Source organism: Canis lupus, chromosome 1, assembly GCF_003254725.2.
Source record: "Canis lupus dingo isolate Sandy chromosome 1, ASM325472v2, whole genome shotgun sequence".
NCBI lineage: Eukaryota > Metazoa > Chordata > Mammalia > Carnivora > Canidae > Canis > Canis lupus.
Window position 1 is genome coordinate 20,106,064 of NC_064243.1, and position 19,791 is coordinate 20,125,854.

The 19,791-nt window shown below is 42.3% G+C and overlaps 1 protein-coding gene across 25 annotated transcripts in view; it reads left to right on the forward strand.

Moving 5' to 3' along the window:
* TCF4 (transcription factor 4) overlaps positions 1–19,791 on the forward strand; it is a 361,587-nt gene that overhangs the window by 174,286 nt on the left and 167,510 nt on the right. For 21 of the 25 annotated variants that reach the window (XM_025422190.3, XM_049112451.1, XM_025422183.3 and 18 more), the window contains one exon: positions 6,284–6,348. In XM_025422190.3, the coding sequence (XP_025277975.1) occupies positions 6,284–6,348 (65 nt within the window). Of the gene's footprint in view, positions 1–6,102; positions 6,177–6,283; positions 6,349–7,789; positions 7,808–8,128; positions 8,275–8,831; positions 8,853–19,791 lie in introns of those variants that run through there. The other 4 variants (XM_025422205.3, XM_049112485.1, XM_025422197.3 and 1 more) reach the window with 4 other exon arrangements.

Sequence of the window (19,791 nt, forward strand, 5' to 3'; positions counted from 1 at the left end):
AGACCAGCCAGTGAGAATAATGAAGGTGTATCTACAGAGAAACATCACAAATAGTAAACGGTGTTTTAAGATCAATTTAATTAAAATAAAATACGATTTTTTATTTATTTCATAGAAAATTACAAGCATATGTTAACACAATGCATTCCTAGTGGTAAGGTTTTTTCTTTTTTTTTCTTTCTTTTTTTTTTTTTAAATAATAGTAGCTCCCGAAGTTCCTCATGACTTTGGGATTAAGAGACAAAAAGATACGGTGCAGGTATGTATATTCACATAAGTTTAGGAAAGACAGTATTAAGCTAAATGAAGTGTCTTCACTGCAGGACTTGTCAGAGGTTTTAACATGTTCAGATATATTGTAAATTTCTGCGGGGGGACAGCCCCCAGAAATTGTAACATTTCCTAGGCCCTTTAAATTAGCCTTCCTTTTGTTTTGGGGAATCTGTACTGGTATTACTATTTTAGAGAAGGCCCTTGTGAGTGATGCTGCGTTGTCCTATATTGTAAATGATATTTTTTTTCTTCCACTCTTCTCTGTGCATCTTAAGGCGAAGTCCTATTCTTCACTTAGGGAATGTCTAGAGATGCCGCCTGCTGCCATGTTTTTGTTGATTAGTCACTTCAAGTTTGCGTGGAGATGGTTGCGTTCTGTTGTAGGACGTCACAGGTTCCGGTGTACATCATTTGCACAGCTCTAAAGTACCAAGAGACCTTTTAGGGCTAAAACACCATGTAAATGTAAATTATCACTACCTATACGACACTTTCATTAATTTCATATCAAATTCATGAGTGTTTTGAGCTCTGGGATTTGAGTCTTCAGTATTGGGCTTCTTGCTTATTTATAGTTCTCCCCCCCCCCCCCCCCCCCCCCAGTTTAAATAGCAGCAGCACAGAATAGTGCTAAGAGCACAGCCTTTGGAATTAAAGTGCCAGGGTTTGACTCCCGGTTGGGTCACCTACTGCCTGTGTAGTCTTGGGCAGTGTTCTGTATCTCAGTTTCCTTCTCTACAAAATGGGTGTTTCTATTACCTACCGCCCAGGGTCACTGCGCAGATTGAATAAATCAGTCTACGTAAGCCCTTATGCATAGTGGACAATATGTGGTGAAGTCTCAGCTATTCTTATTTGGTCAAGGGAGGGAAAAGTGAGGATGGAAAAGATGAAAGGGCTGTAAATAATAGCCTCATGTGTATTTTCAGAAAAATTTTAGTCATTGTTTAATGCAATAGTCTTTTCAATATGCAAAATAATAATAATAATAATAATAATAATAATAATAATAATAAATCCAGTAGCCAGGGATGGTTTGGGGTTGGGGACAGGGACAGAGATTTATTCTGATCCAAACATGGTTATGATGAGTTCCCTAGTCTGATGTCAGGGAACAAAAGGCTCATTCTTCAGTTCCCAGAATGAGGATTAGCAGTGAAGCAGCCTTGCTTGGTTTGTCCTGAAGCATCAGATAATTTTTCACTAAGCCTTTTCCTGGGATGGTATGTTCCACTGGTACAGGTGCATCTTTTTCAGTGCTGGGTGAGATACCTACCATTTTTATATGATTTTTAAAGTGACCTTTTAAGAATGCAAAAGGCTAGAAACCCGAACACGACCTTGTGATTACCCTACTGGTCAACCACCGGTGTGGTCTTCTGTGTCAAGCCTAGCTGCAGAAATCATATTCTCAATAACCTGTTCCTGTGTGTTTCCATGCGGATTAGAACTGCTGTAGTAATTGACCAGAGGTGATAATGCTTGGATGTATCCCTGTGAATGAATGGGTTTATGAGATCATTTTCCCTTCAAGTAATGTTTTCATTCTCATCCGGTTCCCTTGGCGTTCTCTTACAATAGGGTACCGCGGATATACTGAAAAAATAAATTAAAAGTCAAGTTGAAAATGATATAAGGAATATAAAAGTATTAAATTTGGAATTGTATAGAAATGTGTTAACAACACTACCCCCAAACAAGCAAACAAACAAACAGAAAACCATTTTCTTTTTCCTTATCCTTCCCGGGGCAGCAAGATAAAGGCTTATTGAATAGATCAACAAAAATTTTTAAAACATTGGAAGCCACTTATGCTTTCTGCTTGGATTAGTTTCTCAAGGGCAACCGAAGAGGCCAGGGAATCCCTTATTGATCATCGATCGCTGCCATTTTTAATAGGCAAATCCAGACACAGGTTTTAGCGGCTGATGGGCTCAGTTTGGTCAAAACACGTGTTGACTTCCCGGATTGTTTGCTCACTGTAGATGCCGACTTGCTCTGGAGAAGGGGCTGCGTGTTGATCTCCTTTGTCTCCAGGAGGATTGATTGACGGATGTTGTGTCTGCTCAGTCCCGGCGTTTTTCTTGCTTAATTTAAAAAATTGTGACATAGTATTTATTACATGCGCCTCGTACACATCATTTTTGTGGAGGAGGGTTGTTTAGCCGATATGTCGACTTGGCCCGCGTGCACCGTGTCTGGAGCTCTCCTGCGCCCTCGGTGAGCTCCAGAGGGCCCGGCGGGCGCTGCACGCAGGGCAGCTCATCCCCGGCAGCAGGATTTACCATTTGGTGCTTTTAGGTATAAAAATGAATCAAATGCCTGACAAGATTGGTTTGGGGATCGTACTTCCGAGCCACCCCCCCACCCCCCTTGGTGGGCATGCGACAAATGCCGCTAACGGGTGCTCGTAGGCCCTGAGATGTGGGCAGCAGCGCCCCAGCAGCCGAGGCCCCGAGGTTGCTGCTGCCCCTGCGGCTCGGCTGGGTAGTTGGAGCCACGGGCTTGGCACTGCCACCGCTGTCCTCGTGCCAAGAAATATCCGCAGCGGCTGTCGCATTCTAGGACTGGAGGGTCGTCTCGAAAATTCCGCAGTGAACGCGCCGGGCTTGGTCGTCCCTGCCCTGTCTTGCCAGCACTGGGGGGACAGGGCGTCCTGGTGCCTCCGAGCCGGGAGGTGAGCGGGGGCGACCAGCGGGGGGCGGCCGGCCGGGGACAGCCCCTCGCCTGGCACGGGGACCCGCAGAGCGTGCGGGGCTTTGTGCTCCTGAGCACAGAGTCACCCAAGAATCCTCCTCGAACATGTCCCCGGCGTCGTGAGCATGTTATTATCTGAGACCCATGTGGCAGTGAATTTTAAGCAGAAGGTCGACATCAGAACCAGAGCTGATCTCTAATGGGCAGTTCACACAAAAGACACACACGCACACCCCCATCGAGAAACATCTACCCATGTCTAGATCGTAGGCACGAGGTGTCATTGTAAAATGGCTGCTGTTTGTCATTAGCAAACGGTGGCAGTGGATCTGACACGTTTGAGGAGGTGCTGGGGTCCGTCCACAGCCCCCGATTATTTTGCTCCCAAACAGGGGTCTGGGCTCTGAGGGCAGATTTATAGTTGAATTTGGGAACAAAAAGATGTAATAAAGTTAAAGGCTGACACTCTCAGAGTGAAATGTGTTTGCTCATGATCTCCGGAGCCATCTATCTGATGGGAAAAGTGGATGCTACAGATGAAATCTTTACAAGGAGCATAATCCTAAAATAAATAAATAAATAAATAAATAAATAAATAAATAAATAAATAAATAAATAAATAAATTTAAAAAAAAAGTGCACCTCCCAGCCTCCTGCTGGCTGCGCTGCCTCTTTGGTACCTCGCAGACTTCGACAGAGTCCTGGACGGGTGCCCATTGATGTCATGGAAACACTCAAATTACTGAGAATGATTCATGTCTATGCTGGTCTCTTATCCTCCCCCACACAAACAGGAGTAGATTTTTAACCCTGACAACTTGTAATTTGCAGTGGGTTTATTTTTGTATCTGGATAAATATTTTTTAACAAGCAAAATTAAGATTAAGCAGTCTGTATCTGATATGATAGTAAAGAATGCCGGGTCTATGTAGCCAAGAGTACTTTGGGGACTCTGTGCAGCGTGAATTCATATTCTCTTCTCTCCCTTCCTTCCTAGCCCCTTGCTCTTTTCATTTCACTCCTCCTCTCTTGATTTCTCTCCTTTCTCTCCCATTTATTTTCATTCACATTCTCTCTCTCTCTCTCCTTACTATTTGCACTGACCTTCTAGCTTTAAAATAATGGAAGGAATAGCCTCAACTTATATATATATATATGAATTGAGACAAATCCTGGTAGGAAAATTCATCCCTCCAGTTCTATGTGTTGGAGTCGGGTTGGGAAATAATGCCAGGTGGTGAGATTCTATAGGGGACAGCTTCAGTAATTCCTTCTAGAGAAAAGAGATGGATAATCCCTCTACCTTCTTACTGTATTTTGCAATCCAATTTTTAGAAATTACCCAAACAGGACACTAGATGTTCAATTTCCTAGGAAGTCAGAGCAAATTCTACTTTACCTATCTTTCTATCTTTGTCCGCCCGCCTCCCTAACCTCCTCACCTGCTTTTTCTGGTGGTTAAACAAGTGAATATTATGTCAGAGTGAACTGTGTGGTGGTTGTAGTGAAGCTTTTCAGACATAAGAGCTTAAGGAAGGACATACCTCATTTGGTAGCTCATAAAGGTCGAGCTCTTTTCTGTTAGTAATATTTATAAAGGGAAGTTCAAGGGTATAAGTGGCCTACATTTGACTTACACAGAAAAGTAAATACGTGTATATGACCACTTATGCTTCTGAAACGGGTAAACGCATATTGGCTTTAATGTAAAATCCTCATACAATGAAAGTTATTGTCTTAGATCTCTGGAGGCTGACAGTCTATGAGATGGGATCCTGTTTCATGGGAATTGAAACTGATATGGGGATTGATTTTCTGCTTTGCCCCGATCACTATGCCAGATATGGGGGAGCAGGGAGGAGTGTTTTCCTAAGTCGGAGATTCTCTGAAGCCAATAGAAAAGTTAGTACTGAGGGGGAGAGAGGGTTAATTTTGAGACTCAGGTTTGGCTTTCTTTGAAAATCATCTTCCATTTTATGAATACAGTGAACTTCGGTATCAGGTACACTTTTGACAGGATAGCAGATTTATTGAAGATCCGTTCTTTGTGTGGTGTCAGGAAGGTGGACTCTAATAGCATTGTCATTGAACCAAAAGATAAAAAATGACTGCCGTGACTTTTAACATTTATTTTAACTGGAGTGGAGGGAGGAAAACTTGGGGGTTGCAGACTTTAGAAGGATTTCAATTCTGATCTCTCCAAATACTAGTTTTGAATCTTCCCATTGGAAAACAGAAAAAAAGAATAGTCGGGTTCTGGGTGTGATGTGCTGTGGCCCTCTCAGCTCTAGTCTTGAAGAGAGAAGTATCCCTCCATCTTGGGTGGGGTGGGATGGAGTTTGTGTTCTGGCCACTTGGTCATGGCACTGGTCCTTTTTGATGTCCTAATATGGGTCGGTTTTCTATGACAGCTCTTCACATGTCACTAAATTCTATTGCTTAGATCTCTTGTAATGTGGCTTCATTGTCTACCCTTGCAAATTATTAAGGCTAAACATACTTCTGAAATAACCCAAATAAGCAGCCTGATTGTATCCTTAGATGTGGCCAAAGAGCATCTGAGGCTCTATACATCCCCGTAGAGCCATCCACAGATAAAAGCTGAGTTGTTAGAATTGGCACAAGACATGGACGTTCCATTATTCCTTGTTCCACTGGGTCAATCGGTAGGATCTGAACTTGGGTTCAGAGGGGACCATTCTGCAAAAGCCCCCTTCCCCAGTGTAAATTCCATCATCATCTTGATCATGATGGGGTGTACCCCCTGGGAAAGGGAGTTTAAAAAAGAGAGAGAGAGAGAGAGACACACACACACACACAGAGAGGGGAGTCTCAGAATTTTGAGTAGTTTCTTTGCTATTTTCACCATCTGGAGAGCCTTGATTGATTAGCTTTGGCCTCACCATTAAGTGTCAATATAATCAATGGGAATTACTAGACGAGGGTCATTACATAGATAATTTGCCTGCTGTGTAAATAAAAATGAAATTGTTTAAATTTTGTGAGAGAAAGAAAGTGAAAATAAGGGCTGACAATTTGTTTGTTAGAGAAAGTGGAGGCCATTGGAATGACAGTTTTTGGAAGTGTGGAGCAGTTTGGCTAAGAATAGGCATGAAGGATATTTTTTTTCCAGTTTATCATAGCCAGAGTGAGGAAGTGTTATTCCTTCTCTTGCTTGCATACATTGCCAGCAGTGCCTACTTTACGTATGTAAACATCGGGGAAGAGAAGTGGATGCCTGTTACCTGGAGATTTTTTTTTTTTTTTTTAAGGAAAAACATAATTTACACTTTTTTGTTGTTTCTCTTGGCAGGTAAAACAGAAAGGGGCTCATACTCATCTTATGGGAGAGAATCAAACTTACAGGGTTGCCACCAGGTAAGTGAGAATCTTGCTTGGGGAAGGGCTGAGAGAATTAACCCGGTAAATCGGTGTGTTTTGTAAATTAGGTGATGCATTTTAGACTGTGGCACTGAGATGCACTGAATATCTGCCGATGCCTCTCTCTTTTATAAAGTAATGAAATAACACAGAGCTGGGAAGTAATAAACACCTCGTCTCTAGATCCCTGCCGTATCAGAACTGCATTCACTGGCCTTTTTTTTTTTTTTTTTTTTTAATCCATCAGCCGATACCAGTGGCACTGTTTGCAAACCAGCAATGTCCGTTAAAGTGGTTCTATCAAAAGAGTTTATTTGCAATTAAGAACTTACGAATTTCTTACACTAGAAATACTTCGTGTAGCCATGCGTCAGACCCTGGGTTTCGGGTGGGTTGTTGCCCTAAATTATAGTTTTCATAGGGGCTGTATGATGTTGTGTGAAAACAGGGTTGTATTGAGAGATAAAAATGTCTGTGAAAATATGATTTGTTGTCCCTTTTTGTTTCTGAATTGTTTTTGGCTGGAAGTCAAGGCCAGCAGGCTAACAGCAAAGCCGTCTCAGGGGAAGCATGCGTGAGCTAGAAAAATAAGAGTACTTTAATTAAATAATAAAATGCCAGTGTAATACAAAGGTATAGCATGTGTGTGTTTGTGTCTCTGTGCACTCTGCATTTGCATACTTTGCACTCTCCAGAGAAAGCCCACTTCTAAAAATACTATCCATGGCCAAAAGTGTAAGCTTTGCTTTAGGACAATTGAGTTTTTGTAGATGCTTTCTTTCTTTCTTTCTTTTTCTTTATTATTATTATTTTTTTACTTCAATATCGGTATTAATCACATGTTTAAAATCTTTGATTTTGCTTAGGATTTAGGCTTTCTTTTTTGTAAGTGCATTGGTTTCTTACTTGGGCAAACTCTTGGTAGAATTTAATAATCCTCTCTCATATTCAGAGCTTTCTACTGTCTCATTCCTCACCCAAACAGAATGTACATTCTTCTTATGCTCGAAAGGGAATGCTTGCTCTCCAACCCGCTCACCCTCCCATTTTCTTTAAGGATATGGGAACAAATCGGTTTTGAATTTCTGAAACAACCTGTTTAATACATCCTGGAAAATGCAAGCAGACAGTTTTTGCAATTAAACAGAGCCTGTGAAGGATGTTACCTTTATGCATCAGTCATATGTCACTAGAGGTGGAATTCTGGTGGAGGTTTATTTTTTTTTTTTATCCCCCCTGGATATATTTGCATTTTTAAAATTGCCTCCTCTGGCCCAGCCACCGATTCAGTCCTGTTCGGCATCTGAAAGCTTGGTCGCAACGAGGTGAACTGGTGCTTGGTTAAGAACTCCTGCTACACAAGCTGCAGAGTACAGTTCATGGCAGTTTGTTTGGAAAGAATTCTGCAGGAAAGAAATTTACAGCCATTCCAGCACAACGGAAACATCTTTGGAATGTGAGTGCAAATGTTCGGGGCAGATAGCTCCGGCGACAAGCCTCTCAGTGCTGAGTCTCTGGTGTAAAGCTCTCAATTCCTGCAGAAGAGCCGGTTCCTGTGTATCTGGTTGCGGAGGGTCAAGGCAGAGGTCACTAGAGTTTTGGGGAGAAGAAAGTTGACAACATCCTTCCTTTTTGCAGATGGTCATGGCAGAGGTCTCTGTTTTCGCTGGGCCTCTTTTTCTGGTCAATGAGAGAATAGGCTTCCTCGCCCCTGTATCCTTTCTTACTAATAGGAATTGGCGTGATTCCTCACAGACACAAAGATTTCCTCTGCTGAGTAAGCGCGAGGCCCCTTAACTTGTTAAAGCATCATCCAGACCGCGTGAGTCTGTCTGTGTAAGTGCAGGGACACAGACCCTCCCTCGGTTTGTGGGAAATACTTCCCTCGGGTGAGACCGAAGTTATTTTTTTGGCAAACACCAGGTGAGAAGTGGAAGGGGCAGAGGGTGGAGTAGAGGTGGATGGACCGGTGTGTGATGGCTGCGTTTCTGGGCCTCGGGAGGCGCATTTTGAGACATTCGTGTCCAGGAAAATTCTCATTGTATATAGGAGTGTGCCTGCATATGCTTTTCTTAAAAAGTCTTCATAGTGTAGCTGTGGAGTGTGGAGATTTCTCTCTTTCTTGTGTCTGCTTCACGGTCGTGAGTCTTGCAAGAACCGACTTTCTCTGTGCTTAGCGTGGTCTCAGCAGTATCCATAAACAGTGTGATCACTTAAGGATAAATAAAAGAGCCAAATTTTGGAAATTCCCCGATTGAGAAAATAGGGGCTGGAGAGGAAAAGTGCACATATTATGAGTTTCTGCTTTCCGTGAAATTTGAGAATAGAGCAGACCATAGTGTGTCTTCCAGTGAATGTTTCTCTGGTGCCGAATTGCTTTTTTGAATCCCTGTCTCCAACACCAGCTATGCAGACCAAAGGGAAAGGCAAAGTCTCGGTATCTTGGGCTTCAAGTCTAAGTAGCAGATCACAGCTGAAATGATTCCCCACTGTGTGGCAAGGTGAGTGGCTCTCCTGGAGAGGAAGCTTTTGTTTCTCCTGTTTACTACATTTTAGAGATGCTGGGTGGAAATCCTTTAGATGATATGCCCTGAGGAGCTCCCAGAGCAGCTTTATCGTATTATAACAACGTATCCTGTGGACTTAGGGGGATGAGCACTGTTACACGGGAAGATGCTTGTTCCAGTCCCAATAGCCTTTTGTTTGGTATAGAGAAATAGTGGTGGTAAGCAACAGGTAGCAAAAAGCCGTTCCGGAGAAATAAATTATTATTTTGAAACGCATGTTTTTTTTTTTCAAAAATGCATCAGGTTAAAATATATCTATTATATATACACATATGTCGCATGTATATAATATAACATATATATATGCGCATTACGTTTCTCTTGAGGATTTAACACTAATAGGGATAGACACGTGGCTTTTTAAAAAGCAGGTATTTCAGCCAAAAAACAAAAGCTGGCGGGTTCTTTATTAAGTTGTTTTCATCATAAATAGTCATGGGGCAATATGAATTCATTAGTGCATTTCCACGTAAAATTATCAGAGATAAACATGGTAACTTTTTCAGACTTTTGAAATTGTATAGAAAATGAACCAATAGACAAAGCAAAGCGGCCAAATGGACTTTTTTTAGTGCTCACTAAATATGGCAAAACTAATTTAAATCAAATTGGGGTACGGAAATCACACCCAGGCTTAAAATGTTCTTGCCAAATTGCAACCTCATACTACTTTTACTGGCAGAGAAAATAAAATTTATAATGGAAAGTCTGACAGAAATGAAAATTAGCGGAAATAAAGTTTTTCACAAGATAGTCCAACCTTAATACGATAACCAATAGCTAATACCTCATTGGCATCGCTGCAGATGACAAAAGGAAAAAAAAATGTCATTTGCTTTTGACCTCTTTTGCTGCTTGGAATAGGATGTTTGGCGATTGCAAACTTTTTTATCTTGCCGAGATCTTCTGTTTTTGAATGAGATGATGATGTCAACACAAGTGATTGTTATTAAGGCAGAAGTTTTCCCCTTAAATGGAAGTTCAGGATGGATTATCAGGAATTGTTTGTCTTTTCTTTTTTGGGATATACCCCAAGTCTAAAGCAATGGTTTCATTATTAGTATCTCCTGGACAAGATGTGTGTTTGGGGTGTGTGTGTGTGTGTGTGTGCACGCGCGTGCGTGCTCACATGTACTATGTGGAAAACTGGGCCCTATCTGAGACCAATGAAATTAGAATCTTATGAATTGGACCTTTGCTTTTCTGACAGTTCCCCAGGCGATTGTATTGTGCAGGTAGGTTTGATAATTTCCTAGAATGTTCTATAGGAATATGTTCTAAAGACATGTTCAAAAGCTGGTATTGTCACTGACCTTGAAAAAGCTTTTAGACTTCTTGCCTTAATTTGATTACTCAAGACGTGGAGATACTCTGTGTATGCACTTCATTGAAAAGGCAGTAAAAATTAGTGATTTACTGAAAATCAGGAGGATGCTTTGAAGTCTTTATACAGAATTCTGCAACTGAACGTCCCAGCCCCTATCTTGTTTGCTCTAGTGAAGTCCAAGGCTTTAACCTCATCCACATTCTTTCTCTTTCTCAGCAAGTAATCAAATAGGACTATGCTGATAAAGTTATTTGATGTTGAGATCTTAAAACGATGGAATTTAAGAATTAGCCTTAATCTCAGATACTTCTGTTAAATTCCAGAAACTTTGACACTGTGTAGAAAATGGGTCTTCTCTGTATGAAATTTGATTTGCCCACAGACCTCTTGGTTTGGGGTTCATTGAAAGTAAGCATGATAGTCGGTTCTGAAATGAATTACGCATTCAAGAATTTTTTTCTTTTAATTATTTTTAGTTTTGATACAAGAAGAGTTACAAATGACCTAATTCTAAAACTCGTGGCTCCTCTAATTTTTCCTTACCTGAAGTTAAAATAGGATGTAAGCAAAGAAGGCACGAAATCCTTTATCCCTTCTTAGGAAAATGGCTTCTTAGGTCTTGTGGAGGCAGAAATGCATCCTGTCTTTCTCATTGGACGTTACACTGAAACGTTCGTTCGTGGGGGGCCAGCGGATCCGCCCGGGGCCAGTGCATTCTTCCCGGGACCCTCCTCCGTCCCCGTACCGGGCCCCGTGCTCTCGCCTTAGCGCTGCGCGGCCCCCTTACAAGGCTTCTGGAATTTGCCAGTACCGCGGCTCGTTTCCTGCTGGTTTCCACCAAGACTCCTGGGCAGGGCCGGGACGCCTGACCTTGCGCCAGGTGGACTGTGCCCGGCGGGCGGGGAGTGGATCCCCTACTGCTTATTCCCCAGCACCTCGGTTAGGATCCCTTGGGAGGGGGAGGCCTGTATGGCCATGTATGGGAGCCAGAGGGTCAGCGCTGTCTTCCCACCTACAAAACCGAGAAAATCACTTGGGAGTCGCCCTCCCAACACGCTGTTCAGGCCCCGAGGGCCACAGAGGTCACGTCGTGGAGAGTCGCTCATCCCCAGCTTCAGGCCCTCACGACCAGCCTGGTGGTGGGCTCAGCGTTCGAGGCCTGAGCCTTCTGGAAGGAGGCGATGAGGGGATCCATGCTCTGCGTTTGCGGTGGGCACGTTACTGGGGCCACGGGTCAGAAGCAGGTCCCGTCCTTCCCGAGGGTGCTGGCGAGGACACAGGGACGAAGTATTTAAAATCGTGACGACTCCCGACTTCGCAGGGCCTGCGTTTGCCCTGTGGATGCCCTCCCGGCTCTGCCCCGAGCAGTTTCTCAGGCACCGGCTTGTTGGCTTGGGGGGCACTGCTGTGGGTGCACCTCTTGCCCAACAGCCACCCCAACACTCGCCAAAGGGGACACTGGAGCCATTCTTGCCGTGTATTGGTAAATAGATATTTATTGGCCCTCAAGGGATGCATGAGGTACTAAGGAGGAAAACAAAGGGAAGCTCTTGCCTACTTCCCCTTCAGCCCCCCACGAGCAGCTTTATGGATAGCAGCGGAGACGATCAAGCTCCACTTATTTAATTATAACATTTTTTAGAAATCTCACATAGTATATATTTTCAAGTACTCCGAGAAGTTGAAAAAAATAAGAAACTGCAGTGCCATATAACCACCACTTAACCAGTTGCTGATTTTCGTCGTATTTGCTTCATGTGTATAAATACACATATACATTTTTCAGTGAACCATTTTTAAGTGGCAGCCCTAATAAGATTTCACCTCTGTATTTCTCAGCGTGTGTCTTTTAAAAATTTAAACACTTAGCCATTGAAATAAAATAGTTATCACCCTTCAAGAAAATAACCATAGTTTCCTAATCTAATGCCCTATTTGTATTCAGATTTCTTAAATTGTCCCCCCATGAAAATGTCCTCTGTAGCTTTTTTCTTCTTTTTTTTTTTTCCCAGTCATTGCATTCATGTGTGGTATTTAGTTCCTATGTCTCTTTATGATTTCTTTTAAACTAGAGCAATTCCTGTATTTTTTTTAAAATATTTACTTTAAAGGCATCAGGCCCATTGTCTTGAAAAATACTCTCCCCTCTAGAATTTGCTCAGATTATTTCTTTGTGGTGCAGTTTAATTTGTTGAATTAGGTCTAAAGGTTTCCTCATATGGATGTTGCACATTTTTGGCCCGAATATTTCATAGGTGAAGCTATGCGCTTCATACTGCATTCCATCGGGAGGCATATAATGTCAAGTTTTGTTGCTACTGATGATGCTAACTTTAATCACTTGGTGAAAGTGGAGACCCCCAGATCTTTCTGTTGTGAAGAAACCTTTCCCTTTTTGCAATCCGTAAACAATCTTTGTGTTGATACATTAGCACTGGGCAAATATCCCAGTTCTTCAATAGTCTTTGACCTGATATAGTTTTAGCACACATTGATAATGCTTGCCTGTACTAGAGGCTTTTGAACTAGTAATTAAAAAAAAAAAAGCCCAAAAACAAAAAAACTCCATCAGTCCGTCTACATTTATAGCTGACATTCTTCTGCAAAAGCTTCCTTTCATTGTTCGTATTTTAGCTCTGGTAATTTAAGCACTTCATACATAGACAAATAAATGTCAATAATCCTTGTGTTAAATATGGAACTGGAAGGCACTGGGAGCATTAAAGCAGTCTTGAAATCTCATGAGGTATATTGATAAAAAAATAGTTATGGCTCAGGCTAAAGTTCAGAGAAGCTTAAATCGTAGAAGGAAGGAGGTAATTATAGGTAATGTCTCCTTGCAAACTAAGCTCTAGTATTCTTTTGCTGAAATTTGGGACCTTATGACAATCTCTGTCCCTAGTTGTTAGGTTAATCTTGTCATAAGCACTGGAGTTTCCCTAGATTCTCATATTGCCCCCTCTGTGCTCTAGTAATTAGTCTTAACAACCTCACAAGGTTGACCATCAGTGGCTGACCCATGGAGTCTGGTAGGCAGCTGTGTTGCTCAGAGTTGCTCTATGGAGGGTCATTAAGATAGGAGGTGTGGCCCCCAACCCCCCGAGTCCTTCCACAACTAGGATGTGACTGGTACGTGGGTGTCAAAACGAATGGATTTCCAAATGTTAGTGTGGCCTCAATCTAGAGGAAGCCTGGGAACTTAATATTAGGTGTCAGGATAAACCTCTCTGGTGATGATTATGTCCTCGTTTAATAATTAAGAAAATGAAGCCCAAAGAAGGAAAGCGAGCCGGCCTAAGGCCAAGGCCCAAGTAAGCCCCACGGCCAGATTTTGAGCTCTAAAATGTCCAATTTTAGAGCCAGTGCTCTTCCAACATGGGTTCCCTACTGCTCCAACCCACGCTGAGGTTGCTAGGCTGAAAGATCCGTATTACAGCCTACCTGGAAAACCACTTTTGGAAGATTCCAGGCCCACTGGAGAGTCTGGGCCTGACATGGTACCTGGAACAGTAGCTGCCCTCCGGTGTGTTCAGCGTGTGCTGGAACTCCGGGCACTGGGATGGGAGTGGGGGGGCAGAGGGCGGAGCTCCCCCCCACCCCCCCCACCCCCTGGCTCCTGACTGCGGGGCCCGTTGCTGCCGGTATTGTTCCTAGATGAACCACACGTGTCTGTGTGCACGGCCCCTTCTGCAGTACCCTCAGTGCAAGTCCATTAAAACCAATAAAGATTCCCCGTGAAGAGGCTGGGGTAAAGTATGCCAGTTCACATTTTAGCAAGAGCGTGAACACTTTCTTAAAAATGTATAGATCGTATTTGGGCCTTGCTTTTTGTGCATTGCAAGCAGGGTATGGTGTGCTATGACATGAATTTAGATTCTTCCTAGGTCAAATTATTTTTCCAAAACTATAAGAACTGCATACAGGGAGATGCTGAAGCCAGACCTTTCGCAGGCTTTTAAATGTGACCCCCTCATATTTTTATTACGACGCTTAACTCGCTTGCAAAGTATATGAAATGACATATGTGTTAGAAGCATAGGCAAGTTTTATCCGATAGTTCAGGACAGTGAGTGCATTAAAAAGACTTAAATTGCTTTGAGATGATTTATGAGACACCAAAAAAAAAAAATAAAATAAGTCCTAATATCCAAATGGAAATATCACCAGAAACTTGGGATTAACCTCTTTTCTTCTAAAAAGTATTCAGGGTTTTTTTTAATGACCTGTAGCAATTAAGGATTCAATTCATCTTTATATTTTTGATACGTGAAGAGAAAGGGGAAGTCAGTTAATGACTAAACAATTGATTCAAATTAACACTGAGGGGTACTTGGTAAGATTTAATGTTGCAAGGTGCCTGCCCCTGGTGCAGAAATTGGTATAGCCCTGTAGCTCCTTTCCGTAAGAAAGGCAGTTATGCTCCCAACGCAGCGTCAGGAGAACTTTTCACTGTTAAATGGCAGGAGTATTTATTTACTCCTTTATCTCTGGCCATGCTTGAAGTGGTTTCATCATTAAGGAGATATCTTCTGAAACTCTTAAAACTGAGACCCCAAGTTAAAATAGTGGGAACGCTGCAAGATGCCAACAAAACCCCATAATCTTTTTAGAAATAAATACTTCAGAAAGGAAAAGATACCGAGTCTGCTGCTGGGCCTGATATGGTAACCTGCTTAGAATTGAGTCTCATCCTTTGAAAAAGTATGTGTGTGTCCTGGGTGTTTATGTGGATTCCTTTACATATACCTTCTCTCACAGATAAACTAAACTGAGCTTCCTGGAGCATGGACCTTTTATGTTCAGTGTGTTATGTATTATCTACTAGAAGTAGTTTCTTGGGAGAAGAAACCCCGCAAGAATACATAGTCGCATTTGCTTCAGCATTTCTAATGCAGAAATGTCTTTTCACGGGATGGCACTCATTTTGGGGCTTAATAAAGGGAAAAGTCAAATTGTAGTGGGATAGCATCCTTGGCCTGGCACTTGCCCCGATTTTGTTGAATGGAATATACTGTCACTGCTTAATTCTTAGGGTACTTAATGAAATCTGTATATTCCTTGATTTCATTACCCTCTCCTCTCAGAAGACATCTTCCAGTGAGGGCTTTCTAGGACATTTGAAAGCAAAATACTAGATATATCTTATTTCCAGCCTACCTCAGATTCACACTACACGCCTGTGTGAATTTGGGACAATGACAATTCAGTGATAAGAAGGTAATTAGGGAGAAGATCAGTGAGGTTTTCAAGAAGTGACCATTCCCTCGGGCTCTGGATGTGGGGGTCCCCTATGTGTCGGGGTTTGACCGTGCATGCACTACAGAATAATCCGAGCTCATTTGTACAGTGATAATGAACAGCAGGGCACTGAATCTTTTCAGTTTTATTGGTATTGTATACAGTAAGTTATTAAATTTCATCTCTGTAATACACCTGCAGTAAAATAACAAAACATTGCTGCACTTAAGGAACATGTGTGTGTGGTACAATGCCCTCCCCCATCATTTCAGCACCCCCCCAACAGCTGCTTACAGATTTCAAGATCCATTGTATATATTCCCTTGAGCCCACCTCTAATAATCGAGACACATCTGCCATTGCAGTATTATAGGCATATGTAGTTTTATTGAAAACTATACCTGTAAAAAAATTAAATAACTCCTACCTCAATTAAATTGGCAAGCTACCTTTTGCAAAGATCATATTGCAGACCTCCTGAGACCCAGGGAGTTCATTTTATTCTTATATTACAAATCACTAAATATGTTTTTTTTTATTTAGCCAAGTAGCTAGCTTTTCTCATACTTTGATAATAAGTCACTTTCATCTCTTCTCACTTTTGTTTTCCCTTTACCCTCATCTTCAAATATAAAACAAAAACAAAAACCATGTAGGTTGTATGAAGGAAGCCTGAGAACCTCACTGCAGTAAATGCAGGATACGTAAAGTCAAAGGGAAAGGACCCAGCATGTAGATTTACCTCTTAAGTGATTTTTCAGTAGACATAAAAAGCTACGAAATCAGGATCGAGATCTCAACTGAAACCTTATGCTTTGAGAGAGATGTTCACAATCTTTCTAGAGATCAATCTGATCACCATAAGTGCAGAAAAGGCAATAGTTAACGAAGAGGGAATGAGTTATGAGATCATACAAAGTATATGTAGGTGATTAGATTATGTTCCTTACCTTCACATTTACATTTTTTTGAAGATTGAGTCAATAATAAATGTCTGTAAAATAATTGCTACCCAGACGGGAATAAAACAGGTAAGCAGGACATCTCTATGATAATTCGTAGTGAATTCATCATGCCACAAGAACAATGATTTAGCCAAGAAGAAAAGTTTGCCAACTTGCTTGATATTGACGGAGAAAATTCTAAAAACAAGATACCCACCACAGGAATAGGAAGAAAACCACATACCATTTTAGGAGAATATGAAGGTTTCTCATTGCATAGTTCCTTAGAGAGAAAGAATGTTTTGTGCTATTGAAAGGGCAGTGTGGGAATGGACTGAGGGAATGAGGCATGGATGCCTGTTCCTCAAGTGAGCGCAGACTTGGAAAATAGATCCTCTGATGACAGTTGGAAAGTGGATGGTTTCCCAGGAAGGAGTCCCCGATAAATAGTGATTGTTGCTGTAGCGGAGGAAGAGAATTAAGCAGCCTGATTGATCACCGGGTCAGGATTAAACATAGTTGCATGCTTAAATGATGAATTTTCTTTTTTGATAAGACTGTTGATAAAAACTAGTGGCCATTTGGTTCCACTGGGGGTTGCCTGTGCCTGTACGATTATGCTTAGTCTCTGACCAGTGAGGGTATTTTCTGCCCCTCTCATGGTTCACAGAGATTCAGTTTTGTGGGGATAAAAAGCCAAGTCTGAGGGGCGCCCGGCTGGCTCAGTTGGTAGAGCATTCAGCCTTTTGATCTCTGGTCATGAGTTCGAGCTCCATGTTGGGCATGGAGATCATTAAAAAAAAAAAAAAAAAAAAAAGAAGGCTAAGTCCTAGATGGAGTCATTGCTTACAAGTTGGGTCCAAAAACCCAAGAGAATCAAAATTCAAGATCTTAGAAGGTTTTCAACCTTGTGGGTTTTTTTTTTTATAGAAAAATACATCATAAATTCTAAACAAACTTTTTGAACACAACTCAGGCACAAGGTGGGGAATACTACTTAACCGAGGCCATACTACTCCTTTGAAACCTGACCCATTGAACTTCCTTCTCGTGGATGTGACTACGTCCTGTGGAAATGTCTCTTACCAGTACTTTTGAACTAGGACGTCAGTTTGTCACGCTGAGCTCTGCCACTCAGAACTGTCCTGTGTAGAGTTCCTGGTCCGACACGACAACAGCAGTGGTAGAGGATGTGCTATGGCCAATGACATGTGGCAAAGAGGAGTGTCAACAGCTGCTCCTACTCTGCCATAGTCCCTCACGGAGTCCTGCATCTCGACCACTAGGCTGTCTCAACCAAAGAGAAGGCACTAATATAGGGACCTATACCTCTCAGTCCTACTTGGGAAATCTTACCAAGTAAGATTTGCTTGCATTTGTTTCCAGAGTACAAGTCCTGGGTGTCATTTTGTCCATGAAAAGAATATATTTAAGTTTAGGGTTTTATTTGTGGGGGAAGGGATTATTCTTGGATTTATTTCTAGGAGAACTTGTTCTCCCTTCCCTTTGCAGATAACACATACACCCCATCGTTCCTAGACTCCAGACTGCCTCCATTTCATACTTCATTACAAAGCAGGTTTTCATCCCATTGTATCCTAGGTAACTGTACCATCCTTAAAATTTCATAGTGTGCCTTCAGAAACTCAGATGTCAAGATTGGAGGCTCCTGTGGAGTTCTAGTCAATAGGTCTCCCTTAGTTACCTGGTCCAAATCATTTTATCTGTGTTCTAGATATTTATAGATATTGCTGTAGAAATAGAATGCAGACGTACTAATCAGCTCTGTAGAACCTCAGCCAGTAATTAAGAACATTCCAGAATGCTCCATAATAATTTATTCTACCACACCTTGATTTGGGTGTTCAGTAAATATTTATTAGGAAATAGCACCCTATTCCCCCACCCCCACCCCACTCGACCCCAGAAGGCCACGATCTCACACTACCTTGGTAGAGGGTTTGAGCTAATAGTACCGTCATCTGATTGGAGGCTCTAATGCATAATTTCCCAAATTCGTATTCTTGCACTTATTTAGATCTGCTTTTCAAAGGGCTAGAGTAAAATGTGGCAGTCAAGGTCAAATGTGCTTTTGACTTTGAATTTTATTGATTGAATTTCCCCTCAAGATGAGTCCTTCCTCTGTGTTGGCTTGGTGACTGACCTCCAGGTGCCAGCAGAGACTACTATCTCCCCTTCCCCCCAGAAGCCCTCAGTTTTCAGATTTCATGGGTCCTGCTTCCTGTACCAATAAATCGCCCCATCCTGCACACTCCCCAGTCAGCACTCTTGCTGTCTCTACTGCTCTACTTCCCTCCATCCCCACCTTCTCCCTCACATGGCAGCTGGAGTGGTTTTCTCCACAAAACCCTGATGCCTTTACACCCTTGCTTCACCTCCCTTCCTGGCTTCAGGGGCCCATCCTTAGCATGATGTACGGACTCTTGATAGCCTGGTCCTTGTCTTGGCCTCCAGCCTTGTCCTTCACACTCACTCACATCTGTTCCAGCCATACTGAGCTGTTTGCAGTTCCCTTCAGGGCTCTTTCATAATTCTCTCTTGTCTTTACAAGAGCCCTGCCATTGGCCTGGAATATCTTCATCCTGTTTCCCCTTCATTTTACCAGACAACTCATGCTGTTCATCCAAGATTGAGTTCATGCATTGTTTCTTCTGGGGACCCTCGGTGTTATACCCAGGCCAGAATGAGGGGCTCTCCTCTGTGCACAGGTAGCCACTGGTGCACTTCTTTCTCCTGACAGTTGTCACACTCTGCACAGCCAGAAAAGCCCAGGGAGCAGGGCTGTCATCTGTATCCCCAGTGCCTAGCAGAGGACACTCAGTGAGTGTTTGCTCAAGTGTCAGTGGATAGATGAGTAAGTGAATAAACGAACCAACGAAAAGTAAATTCTAGAGCTTGCGAGCAAATCACTTACATTTAAGCAAATTCCATGCAAGTTTCTTGTCTTAATCATGCCAGTGACCCCAGTGAGGTAGGGACTATTTTCGATTCCCATTTTATTGATAACAAAACAGAAACACTCAGAGTAATTTTGTCAGTATTAATAGCAGGTGACGGAGATGAAACTAGGGGACAAAGTCCTTTGTCTCCAGATTTATCATTTTCCCTAATCACTTCTTTATTTCTAGATAAAGTTGGTGACCCTTTTTGTCAGAGTAAAGAGCCCACAGAGGCTTCTCATAGATGGTTCCCACTTTCTTTTCACTGTTAGCTTAGGTATCATCCAGTTTAGAGCCCTGGGACCTCTCTCTGTGTCAGTGAGAAAGGCTGCATTTCAAAGAGGGTATGATGAACCTGGCAATCTCTATATCCAGAGCATTGTCTTTAGAGAGCCACAAAAGAG